This window comes from Lissotriton vulgaris, chromosome 3_1, assembly GCF_964263255.1.
Source record: "Lissotriton vulgaris chromosome 3_1, aLisVul1.2, whole genome shotgun sequence".
Classification (NCBI taxonomy): Eukaryota; Metazoa; Chordata; class Amphibia; order Caudata; family Salamandridae; genus Lissotriton; species Lissotriton vulgaris.
In genome coordinates, this window is record NC_141689.1 from 1,036,891,165 (window position 1) to 1,036,904,026 (window position 12,862).

A 12,862-nucleotide genomic window follows, 5' to 3' on the forward strand; every position below is an offset into this window, starting at 1 on the left:
AGCCTTCCCTCCCTCAGTGGTCAATAGTATGAAAATAGGCCCAGTAACATCTGGTATTTCCAGTGCTTAGCAAGAGGGGAGTATAGTAAACAAGTTCCTGTTAGAAAAATCCAGCATTTCCTTCATTTGCACCTCAGTAAAATGCACTCTAAACGCTGCTTTGAACCGCGGGTGTTGGGCTTGTTGATTCTTATTCTAAAAGTTGTTTTTAATGAGCATACAGTGTCGGTGCTGCCACGCCTGACTTCAGCTCTCTGCTTTCTGTTCCCCTCGCGCAGTTTGCTGGACCAGATCCCAGAGATGTTCGCGGACAGCAGTGAGAGCGAGACTATCTTCGCCCCCGTGATCCAGGCCGGCATGGAGGCCCTGAAGGTCAGTCTTCTGTCTGCGTGAGAATTAAGTCATTACAGGGGCAGGTGCGGGCCTGGCAGGGCCAAATCCGCCCTCCAATATCAAAGGGGAAATAATTGAAAAATAAGAAAGACTTTACAGTGCGCACATCTACTTATCTTTCCTTTCAGCTGAAAGCTGTGAGGTATGCAAACAGTAACATAGACAACAGCAGATGCACATAACTCTTTTTTACACTGTCTCTCTCTGTTGCTCTTCAGCTCACACACCCGTCTCATTTAACCAGCCCTCTCCTACTTCTTTCTCTCTCTCTTTGCTGTCGTGGAATCTCTCATATTATCTGTCACTTTTTCCATAATACAAACTCTTAATAACTTTATCGTCCACCTCCAACTCTCACACCTTTTATGTATCAAGAATTGTTTCTCTTACTCTCCATTTTCTCTTCATCTCCCCTCATTATCTTTCTCTCTAGCTCTTCTCCAACAACCACCTCCACTCTTCTAAAGCTCTTCATCGCTGCCAACTCATTCCCTCTCCGTCTCTTTGCTTTCTCTTTCTGTTTCCTTTCTTACATTCTCTCTCGTTCTCTTTAAATGAATCCCAACAAGAAATACATATTGACAATGTAAACATGGGCATTCTAGGTGAAATAAAAAAATAATCAGTTGTGTGAGTAAAGGAGGCAAGATTAATTTATACTTTAAATCAAAATGTAGGTATTTTCTGGCACAAAAATTGAGATTTTTAAATGCCATATAAAAACGTTCCCTGGAGGAAGCATTAGTAATAATAGTCTGTCTATTAAATGCTCCCCCAGGTGATAAGATTACCGAATGATCAGTCGTTTTCCCCTTTGTAGTTGACACAACAAACTTTTGGCGAGTGAATGACCCGAGGGTTACTGTAGTTGACACCACGGACTGAGCTGCCATATGTTGCAATCACTGACATGTCCTCTTGAAAATTGAAAGCCCTACACAGTATAAGCAGTTGGTGTGTTAGTACCGACACCATGTCTCCAGCCATGGGCTTTCTAGTTACAAATCCTTGTTATTCGGTGCATCAGTCCAGTTGGTTCAATGGAAGAAAATCGTAACTGCAATTCCCAGAGCACAGTTTGGTGTCAAACGAGAGCTCAATGTGAACCAAGAACATGCATGTCTATCAACTGTGTATTGCAGCATTTCCCAAACTGGGGCGTGAGCCGATTTTTGGTGGGTCATCAAAGTCTAAGCAATAAATAAAGATGCCTTTATACTCTGTAATTGTCTTGTCACGTTTGCTGTGTTTCAAAGACAGTGGTCAAATATCAGGCTCCGTCTTCTGACAAATTGCTGCTTATATTTTGTTTTTGTTTTTTAAGATGGGGATTGGTATTTACATACTCCTCTCCCTTTGCAGTCAGAGAAACATTTCGTCCCCCACACCCTTTCCGTATCTAGTGCGTTCTTCATCTTCTCTAGACTCATCATGGGAGGTCTCTTCTGATTGCCACGGCCCTCTTTCTTAGTTACTAGTGCATTAGTGTATATGCTGTCTTCCCAACAAAATGCGAAACGAGAGCACGGCTGATGTTTGGGCTGAGAAAGACTGATAGCATCTCACCAGCACTGATGTCTTGCCTGACGAGCGGAAAGTAGACTAAAATAATCTCGGTGTTGTCTGCTGGGCCTTGAATGGGGTTGTATCTTTCATACCACCTGCATGTCACTTAGAAGGCGCCCTCAGATGGAACACTTGTCCAAATACTTAAGACTTGTCTCTTTCATCTAGCTTTTGATCTGGAATCAAGCTAATTTTCCCAATTCCGATGTGTCTTTCTTTGAATCAGATTTCCAGCTGTGCTGGCACTGTGCAAAAAATTCAAAATTACGTTAAATAAATATACGCAGTTTAAAATGAGTCTTTGGAAGCAATTGATGATTAGACATATTCAGTCCCTTACTTTTGTGCATCTTTTATCGAGGTCCACTTTATTTCAGAAATGTTTTGCACATAAAACGCACGTGAAAGGAAAATGTGCATTCCCCAATTAATGTCCAGTTTTTGGGAACGTATTCTGGCAGTGTTTACATTCCGAATCCTGGATGATAGTTGTCACTGTAACATAAATCAAAGGACTCACTTCATTGACCATGGAAACATGAAAGTCTGAGCTGTACCTGCTTCAGTTCGTACCTGTTGTCTGCAGAATGAACCGAGAACAGTCTGTTGCTAAACCGTTTTATGAGTTTCTATAGAAGGATACATTTATTTTTATTGTAGCCCAACGGTAAATCCCAAATTAGGTGAAACATATGTGTTTGTGTCAAATATCGAATTTCAACTTAGGTGAAATATGTGGTTATGTCCATGCTGGAGAAGTATGGCTCAGGGGTTAGAGGCGGCAGACCCGGAAGCTGAGATCGGCCCTGGACCAGGGTTCAATTCCCCGCCTCGGCGGGTCTTGGGCTCAAAAATTCCACAGACTCGATAATTCTCGCTCCGGTGCCTTCTTGACTCACGGGTTCACACTCTGCGACTCTGGGCAATAGCTTGCTTAATCTCCACAACAGCCCCTCACGGCGGGATGCCTGGCTTTCACCTTGTGGATACCCTGCCGGGGTTATCTCACAGGGGAATACCAGGACGGGTTCCCTAAGCAAGCGCCGGGAAACCCTTTGTGGGTAGCTGTGCGCTATATAAGCTCAAATACATTTACATTACATTTACATGCTCATTCCTACCTCAAATTCCGCCTGGTATTATCCGAAAGATTGGTGAGGGGAGAACAGGTATGCAGGGAGGAAAATGTGCACTTTTATCGTGTGGTCAAGGCTTATTTTTCACAGCAAAGTCCTGTGGTGTGGTGTGATGTCATCTTTAATTTTGTAAGTGGCATGATCTATTTGACAAAGAGGCTTTGATGTAATCATTAATTTTGTAGTTTCAGTTATTTATACCTGCTTAAATTTGCCTTGTCTTCTTCCTGGCTCTTCTTTTTTGAAGCCGAATATCCAAACTGACTTCTAAGGAATACTTGATGGCCTACAGCCAACTAAGGACTTTGTTAAGATTTCTCTTTGAGCCAGTCATAAATGTATTTAAATGTACTCAGATTTTTTTTTGTTACTGGGTTCTACAACTGGGTTGCAGTCATGTGCAGGAAGTGAATTCTGAAATGAGAGTTTGTTATAACGCTCATTTGTTGCTTCTGAGTGAGGTTTAAGCTGCTTGGGATGAGCTTAAAACACTCCTGGTGTGATCTAAATGCTTCAGGTTGGATTTGAGTGCTGTGGTGTAATTTAAGGGCTCTGTGATTGGGCTGAGTCACTCTGGGTTATGCTTACGAATTGGAGGATGGGGTTTTACAGCTTAATGTTGGTGATCTGGTGATGTTCTTAAAAAATGGAGAGGTTGGATAAATGGTAATAGTATAAATTGGCCAGACTGTGGACTTTTCTGGAAGCATTTTGGAGGGGATCGTCGCAACGTTTTGGCTCAGTGTCAAGAATCAAGCTATTCCTCCGTCTGATCCACATTTCCTGCTGTTGCCTTCCATTTCTTCCTTCATTTATTAGAATGTTATCTGATAAGGTGTTATCTGGGCGGGTTGCACGGGCTACCAAGCACTGTAGAACTGAGGATGTCAAATGGCCCCTATGAACCAGGGCGCCGTTCATTCCGTCTGCAACACGAAGTTCACCTCAAAAAGTGTCCTCGACTCTCCAGGTAGCCCTGCACAAACAGTTAAGCCCTAGGTCAAGGGAGGTGGGGTAGAGCAGATTGAAATTAAACAGCCAAAGTTGTGAGTGTAGAACATTTTAATAATAACTCCGAATATATAAATATTTACTGTATAAAAGGCAATTCAAATGGTATAAAATAAACAAAGGGAGTGCGCAAAATTGCAGTAATGTAATGAATTTTTGTAGTAAAGCCAGGGCTATGTGCTGTGTGTGCGGTTTGTAATCAGTTATTTATTGTGAACATCAGCACAGTATTGAAAGCAAAAGGCACAATCTAACAGAAATCTAGTTAAGGGCACATTGGTAATGTTAATCCATGTTTACAAACATCAACCATTCGTGATCACTAACTGATCAAGATCATCGCAGTATAAAATGGTAGGTCGCAGTGCTCCTACCAAACTGAAGTACATTATGAACTCCTAACATGCTGTGTTCATTACTTTTTGCAAAAATCCTAAACAATGTATAAACAAAACAAGTGCAATAGTATACACAGCCTGCCAAGTGACCTTCAAAGGAAGAGACCAGTATCCCTGAGCACTGTAAGTGTGTTAACTCCTCTAATCAGCGTATGTAGCAGTAGAATTCTTGGGCAACCCTCCTTCGTGTCATGTGAGGGATGGAAAGTTCTTTAGGGATGCTGTATCCACGCTTCTGGACACCTTGGCTTGACGGCTGATTTCTCTTAAAGACACCCAAAGGCAGCATGGCAAGCCTGTAGAGCTTCAGCAGGGGACTTCAGCCTGCTTCCTTGCTCTATGTTGTGAAAACGCCTACACTACAGCAGCAGGGTCTGTGCAGGTCCAGAGGCTAACAACAAGCTGGAAGGAAACCCCAGCTCAAATCTCCAGTTCATAACTGATGGATCTGTCCGATTGCCAATCAGGACCAGTGCATTCAAATATCAAAGGGTTCCGCCAGTCATGCTGGGACACAGCTTGGTCGCTGCCAACGTGAAGAGACCAAGTACACCTTCCAGGGGTCTCCTCTGGTGGGTACCCTTGGTTATTCGCTGGAAACAATGATCATGCAGAGGAAGAAGAATTGGAGGGTGGGGTTGGCCCCTGTGGTCAAAAACTATCCTCCATTTTGCAACAGTCATTCATGCAAAAAAAATGTTTTGGAATAGATGTGGTGTTTGTGGATCATTTACCATACACACATGTTCCAATCATGTTCCATTGGTCACACATGGTATGCAAAAAGTTAAATTGAGCCTATCCCAAACACACAACACATAATAAACGTGAAGGGGGCCCCGTCTGTCCAAGCCTCTAGACGTAATTTACATGGGGACATGGGGCCAATAGACAGTTTCCCTTGGTGCAGCTACTGCAGCCCGAAATGGTACCATAAACCGTGGATTATTCAGAAAGGGTCGACAATGGTGATCCTTTTAATCTACAGGGTGGGGATACCATCGGACATATCAAAGAGGTTTCCATGAGCACCAGTATGGGTCTGTGACCCAACAACCTATTGCACAAACCAAATATAAACAAAGGAATAAAGTAAAATATCAGGGTTGGCCCAGCTGCATGGGTTATCTGAGACTTTCATCCTTAGTATAGCTGGCCAGTGTGCCTAAATAGCATATGTTTGAATCTTCTTTTAGTTTTCACCCGTCTAAAAATCCTTTTTACTGGCAGTACTACAATGCTTGTATACACTGCTTGTGAGGTCGGGATCCTTTTGACTTTTTTGGATTCACATTTTCTGGAAGTAAAAGGCAGAAGTCGCAGCCACTCCTGAACTGTACAAAAAGTCAAAAATGGACGTGGTTGCTTGCTGCTCCAAAGCTGCCACTTGAAAATGTAAATTTTATTAGTGCATAATATAAAAATACAATGCACATTAATTTAACTTAAATCTTTTGGTTTTCACTGAAATAGCCACAAAGCCATCTTTGAACTATGAAAGGAAGTATGCAGCATCATTTTAAACTTCCTGAGGTTGTTACAATAAGTGCCTGTAAAAGTGGGTAATACGCATCCATCACAGGACCCAAACTAGCATTGGCAAAAGCTATAGGTCTGACATCTGCTAGCCTTTAGGCAATTCTTGTTTTGCTTTGCCGTTGTTTTTGGAAATCCTTAGTGTTTGGGAAGCTGCTGGGCGTTTGCCAGTCTAGAAAAAATACATTGACTAATGTCAAAGGTTTTTTTGTCTTAAAAGAGCACACATTACCATAGTACTCCTTGGCACAGAAGGGAACCACTTTCCTTGTGGATGTGCTCCAGATTAGAAAACAGCATGCTATATCTCGCAGTGAAGTCATCGAATGCCTGAAGTGGGATAACGCATTGCCCTGTGGTGATGCTCTAGTGAGTTTTAGAAAAATGCGAATAACCCAACCACAGACAAATGGATGAAGAGTGGCTGAAAACATAAGTAACTATGTCATGCACATCATTTTAAAAGGTCTTGGCTAACACACAGACCTAACAAACCCAATTCTATGCCATTGGTGAAAAAGGAGGAAGGAAATCAAGAAAGAATGATAGAAAGACAGAACACAGGAAGGAAAGAAAGAAAGAAGAATAGAAAGGTGGATAAACCAACTGAAAAAGGAAGGAATCAAAGAAAGAAGCATAGAAAGATGAACAAAGAAAGGAAAGAAAACCGGCAAGATGGAAAGAAAGCAGAAAGAAAAAGAAGTGGGCAAGAAGGAAACAAAAAAGGAAGAAATAAGGAAAAAAGAAAGTCTAGAAGGAAAGAAAGAGAGCGAAAGAAGGAAAGAAAGCATAAGTAGAGAAGGAAAAATGACTGGCTGTCTTGGTGCCAAAGCTGGGGAAAGATCCGCTGGACGCAGCCTCCTATCAGGCCCTCTCCATGTTAAATGTGGATCAAAAAACCCTCAGCCATATTCTAGTAGCGTGCCTGCTTTGATATCTCCCAGAACTGGTCCATACTGATCCGTCTGGGTTTATCCCATGTGGGAATACCATATGTTATCTGCAGCGGCTGACCTGTGTCCTCCATGTCGCTTGTCTAGACCACGATCAATACGCCTTAGCTTTCTTAGAAATAGAGCAGGCTTTTGACTCCATGCGTTTGAAGTATATATGGCTTGTATCAGAGAAAATGGGAGTGGGGTCCCAATTTGTTTCCTGGGTTAAACTGTTATACGCGGAATTGACAGCACAAGTGTGAACTGGGAACGGTTTCTGATGTTTTTCTCTTTCAAAGGGGTACACAACAAGACTGACCCCTACCACCACCACTCCTCCCACATGCCCACGCTGTTCGCCATGGCAATGGAGCCTATGGCGTGCCAACTGCGTCAGGTTGGGGGATAGAGGTGGGCCAGATGATCTATGTTGCATCATTATATGCAGACGCCGCAATGATATAGCTGCAACTGCCAGCCACTGTGGTCCAGATCCTTCTAAAGGTCATGAAGGAATTCGGGGAGCTGTCAGGGTTCCATTTCAACCAGTCAAAATATGTATTGTCCCCTACATGCCAGCTAAAGGGAGTGGGCGTCAATTTACTGCCGAGGGCGGGACTGCCTTGGCGAACAGATAGCATACAATGTTGTAGGCTGAAAATCGCACACGGAGTGCAGAGTGCCACGTCCTGAGCCTAGGAAGGATCATTACCAACCTTCGTCCCTCCATTAAGACCTTGAACACCTTCAAGCTCATCCTGTTGGGGAAAATAGTGCTGATAAAAATGTTGGTGCTACCCCACTGCTTTTGCGTGCTGCATGGCACAATGTATGAGGTCCCTCATGGATCTCATACATGGATTCTCTAACCGAGAATTAGGTTGGATCCTGGTACAACTATTGTGGGCAGGGAAAAAGTAAAGGTGGGACTCTCCACACTTAAGTTAGAATGGAACAAAGCAGAAATGGAGGTTCCGGACCTCGAATTGTAACACCTTGCGGCCCAGCTGCAGCATGCAGTTCATTGGTTCAATGAGGGGGACAATTGGGAAAAGACCTTAGTTGCAGGCACATCCGGTGATACAGCTTTTGGGACACTCCTGATGCACAGCAGTGGAGTTCCTGAGACTTTGTCCGATGTTTTCTTACTATGTTGCCAACAGTGGGAGAGTGCTCCGTAGGGCTTCCTCTGCACCTGAGCTGGAGATCTGGATGGTTAGACCTTCTGCTCTAATAGTTTGGACCATGACCACCGATCAGTGGTTAGACGTTGGGTGTAACACACTTAGTGACCTGTACCCAGGCAACCGATTTATCACTATGCAGGACACCTTTGAGACATTTGGCCTGGGACGTGGACAGTTTCTTCAGTATGCAATAATTGCTGCCAAGGCCAGAGAACTATGGCCTACGTTCCCTGAAACCCTGGAACCCACACAGACATTGGTCGCTCTGTTGTCCCTGGCAGGTAGGCAGAGGCTCATTACACACCTATATCAAGCACTGCACTGATGGGCCAGTTCCACCCTTGAAAGTGGAGGAGACTTGGCATCAGTTTAGTAAGGAACCAATCACTGCTGGGAAGTGGACTAGAATACAGGGGGGGGGGGCGAGTGAGTGAGGTGTCCATTAATACATGAGTCAAGATCATTCAATTTAAAATTATCCATATTGGCTACCTCTACCCCAATCAGTTGCATACCATATATCCAGCTAGAGACCCAGGATGCGTACGCTATGGAAGCATACCAGTGGGTTTCTTCCATGTGGTGAGGAGCTGCCCCCTTGTTACAAAATTCTGTGAGGAGGTGTTGGAACAGCTTCATGGGGCCACAGGCTTGGCGATCCCCTTTGGAACTAAGCAATGCCTCTTGGGTCTGTTACCTAAAAGAAAAAATTGGAAGCTCAGTAGGGAAGTTGCGCTGCTGGGTTTAAGTCTGGCTAAGCAGTGGATAGCTACTAGATGGCTGAGTGATAAACTGCCAGCGTGCTATGATTGAATGGGTGGGGACCTCGGACTCAAACAACTTGTTAATACCCCCACACACTACGCAGGACACACACTTGACCCAATCTTCACCTCCAGCAAACATATCTCCTTCAGTCACACCACAGTTCTCCATTGGACGGACCACAGCTGCGTTCACTTTGTCTACAAAAAGACCACAACCCACAACCATCCTCAACCTACTCTGCGAAGAAACTGGAACAAAATCACCATCGACCAGATCTCCTCATCGCTTCTTCAAAACCCCCCTGCCCATTCATCGAACCCCAACCAAGCAGCCATTAACCTCACTCAATGGCTAACCAACAGCGCCGACAACCTAGCACCGTTGAAAAAACGTCAAATCAAACTAGGCAGCAAAAACGCCCCCTGGTTCAACGATGATCTTAAGAAATCCAAGAAACTCTGTCGCTCCCTTAAGAAGGCCTGGAAAAAAGACCCAAACACCAGCACCAGGGACGCCTTCAAAAACGCCACCCGCATACACCACCAACTGATCCAGACTGCCAAGAAAGCCGCATTCAAAGACCGACTAGACAACAACGCCCACAACAGCAAGGAATTATTCAACATCTTCAAAGAGTTTACCAACCCCACTGCCAACTCCAACAACATCACTCCCTCTCAAACCCTTTGCGACTCCTTAGCTTCGTTCCTCCACGACAAAATCGCAGACATCCACAACAGCTTCGACAACCAACCCGGAGACCAAGCCACCCAACCTTCTACCATACCTTCACCCCCCCCTTGAACATCCTTAATAACTGGAACCCAATCTCCACTGAGGACACCATCCGCCTGATGAACTCCATCCACTCAGGATCCCCCACAGACCCATGCCCTCACCACATCTTCAACAAAGCAGACTCCATCATAGCACCACACCTCCGAGACGTCATCAACTGCTCCCTCAACTCCGCCACCTTCCCGGAAAGCTGGAAACATGCCGAACTCAGCGCCCTTCTGAAAAAACCCACAGCTGACCCCACCGAACTCAAAAACTACCGCCCCATCTCGCTCCTTCCATTCCCGGCCAAAGTAATTGAGAAAGCTGTCAACAACCAGCTCGCCGCCGTCCTCGAAACCAACAAATCCCTCGACTCCTCACAGTCCGGCTTCCGAGCCAAACACAGCACTGAGACCGCACTCATCGCAGCAACAGACGACATTCGAACTCTACTGGACAATGGAGATACAGTCGCCCTCATCCTCCTCAACCTCTCCGCAGCCTTCGACACAGTCTGTCATAGCACCCTGTTACAATGCCTCAGAAACATCGGAATCCAAGGAAAAGCACTGGAATGGATCACCTCGTTCCTTGCCGGAAGAACTCAGAGAGTTCGACTCCCACCGTTCAAGTCAGAAGCCACCAAAGTCATTTGCGGCGTGCCACAAGGATCCTCTCTTAGCCCCACCCTCTTCAACGTATACAGGAGCCCCCTCGCGACCATCGCACGCCAACACAACCTCAACATCATCTCCTACGCTGCTGACACTCAACTGATCCTCTCACTCACCAATGACCCTAACACCACCAAAATCAACCTACATGAAGGAATGAAAGAAGTAGCCGAGTGGATGAAGCACAGCCGTCTGAAACTGAATTCAGACAAAACAGAAGTCCTTATCTTAGGTACCTCCCCCTCCGCCTGGGACGACTCTTGGTGGCCAGAGGCCCTTGGAAAAGCACCCACCCCGACGGACCACGCACGGAACCTGGGCGTCATCCTGGACTCCTCACTCTCGATGACCAGACAAGTCAACGCCGTTTCATCATCTTGCTTCAACATTCTTCGCATGCTCAAAAAAACATTTTGCTGGATCCCCACCGAAACTAGAAAAACGGTCACCCACGCACTGGTTACAAGCCGCCTGGACTACGGAAACACCCTATACGCCGGTACCACCGCAAAACTTCAGAAAAAACTCCAACGCATCCAGAACGCATCAGCCAGACTCATACTAGACATCCCGCGTAAAAACCACATTTCTGGTCACCTGAAAAACCTCCACTGGCTCCCCGTCAATAAGAGGATAACTTTCCGCCTCCTCACCCACGCACACAAAGCACTTTACGAACTTGGACCCGAATGCCTCAACACGCGACTTTCCTTCTACACCCCCTCCCGCCAGCTACGCTCTTCCAACCAAGCCCTTGCTGCTGTTCCTCGCATCAACAAAACCACCATGGGAGGAAGATCCTTCTCCTACCTGGCGGCTAAAACCTGGAACTCACTTCCCATTCACCTTCGCCTCACTCAAAACCACCTAGCATTCAGAAAGCAACTTAAAACCTGGATATTCGACAAGTAAGTCCCCACCCTTCCTCAAGCGCCTTGAGACCCTCAGGCTATGTAGCGTGCTATATAAATTATCTGACTTTGACTTTGACAGAGGAGGCTCATATGAGAGAAGTGGGATGGGATGAGAAACTGGCAGATGACCTGATTTCCTGGGAAGCTATGTTACGTGAGCTGACAGAGCCTCCGGCTGAGGCCTCCCGGAGTGGAGAGGCTGGTGAGAACCGGGGGGAGGCTGCTGATGCAGATGACTTACAAAATGCGACAGGTTACAGTGCCTGGACTTGGCCAAACTCCATGGCCGTGGACATACATACTTGTGCTCTTTTGCCAGCTCACGAGCCCTTCTCAAGAGCAATCTGTATATATGATGGAGCAATTAGGGGGGCGAGGGAATTTTTGGGGGATATTTTGTCTGTTTTTAACCTGATTATGCAGGTTGTTGCATAAGTGATATGTATAGTATCATGCTGCAAAGGCAGATTCATCTAGAGCATGGCTACTCACAAACCTTTTCTCAGGGGCCAAAAGTACAGTCTGGTTTGCAGCCGAGGGCCGCACCGATGAACTTGCGGATTCAGTTGGGGCAGGGCTACTAGAGTTTTAAAAAATCACCACAGTTTCAAAACATTACTAGACAATACTGTATTTCAAAAGTAGTTGTAGCTACAAAACTACAAGGTGGAGCTTTTCAAACAACTAAATGGTCTTTCAGAAATTGTGCTTTTTGACTTGGCGTAATAGTGTTTGGTAGTGGTGTTGGGACTGATCAATGGCTCTAAGGCCAAAGTTTTCATTTGCAAAGGGAGGCGAGGGGCATCATGACCCACACAATCCTTTGCCTCTCATGAGTCATGGTCCATCCCCATGACAGTGGTAATAAATAGCATTTTAGACTGCATCTACTTATTAAAGATTACACACTAGTGACGTGTTACATTTCACTTTATTTTGTAACAGTGATGTTTGAGGTGCTAAAAGCTTTAATACCTTTGGCCAAATTTACACAATTCTTTCCGATCAAAAAGCATTCAAGAGTATTATATGGCACATAGCTGACGGGTTTTCAGATTGCTTATGTGTGACATTTCCAAGGTCTCATCCTGCTCATATGTGACTTCCATACTTCAAGAGGCATCTTATCACCAGGAAAACCAAGCAGTGAGATCAATGAAATTAGATAAATATCAAAAACTACCCTGAACTGCGCAGAGAGAAGTTCTATAAGTTTCATTGAAATGACTGTGTTGACCACAACATCCTTTTGGATGGCCATTAAAAAGCTTTTGGGTTAAAAATGATAGTACTATTGGTCTGGCAACAGTTCGTCATCATAGCAGGCGTCCAGGTGCTGCCGGCATTTAACATGCTGTGCAACACAGATACAAATGGCCAAATCTACGAAAAATTAAAAACAAAAGAGGTGTGACAACTAGGATATTAGGCGCACTCTGCCATGTAATTCTAGTTAAATTCAAAGTCATAATCATTGTTGGAGGCTGGGTTTCTGTTGCAGTAACCCCCCCCCCACACACACTTTTTGCCAGACTACTGATGCACGTTGACTTGATATGCCCTG

General features: G+C 45.1%; 1 protein-coding gene across 1 annotated transcript in view; it reads left to right on the forward strand.

The window, feature by feature from the left end:
* SEC24D (SEC24 homolog D, COPII component) overlaps nucleotides 1–12,862 on the forward strand; it is a 377,092-nt gene that overhangs the window by 286,847 nt on the left and 77,383 nt on the right. Inside the window, exon 13 of the mRNA XM_086961445.1 lies at nucleotides 279–372. Within this exon, the coding sequence (XP_086817571.1) occupies nucleotides 279–372 (94 nt within the window). The remainder of the gene's footprint in view (nucleotides 1–278; nucleotides 373–12,862) is intronic.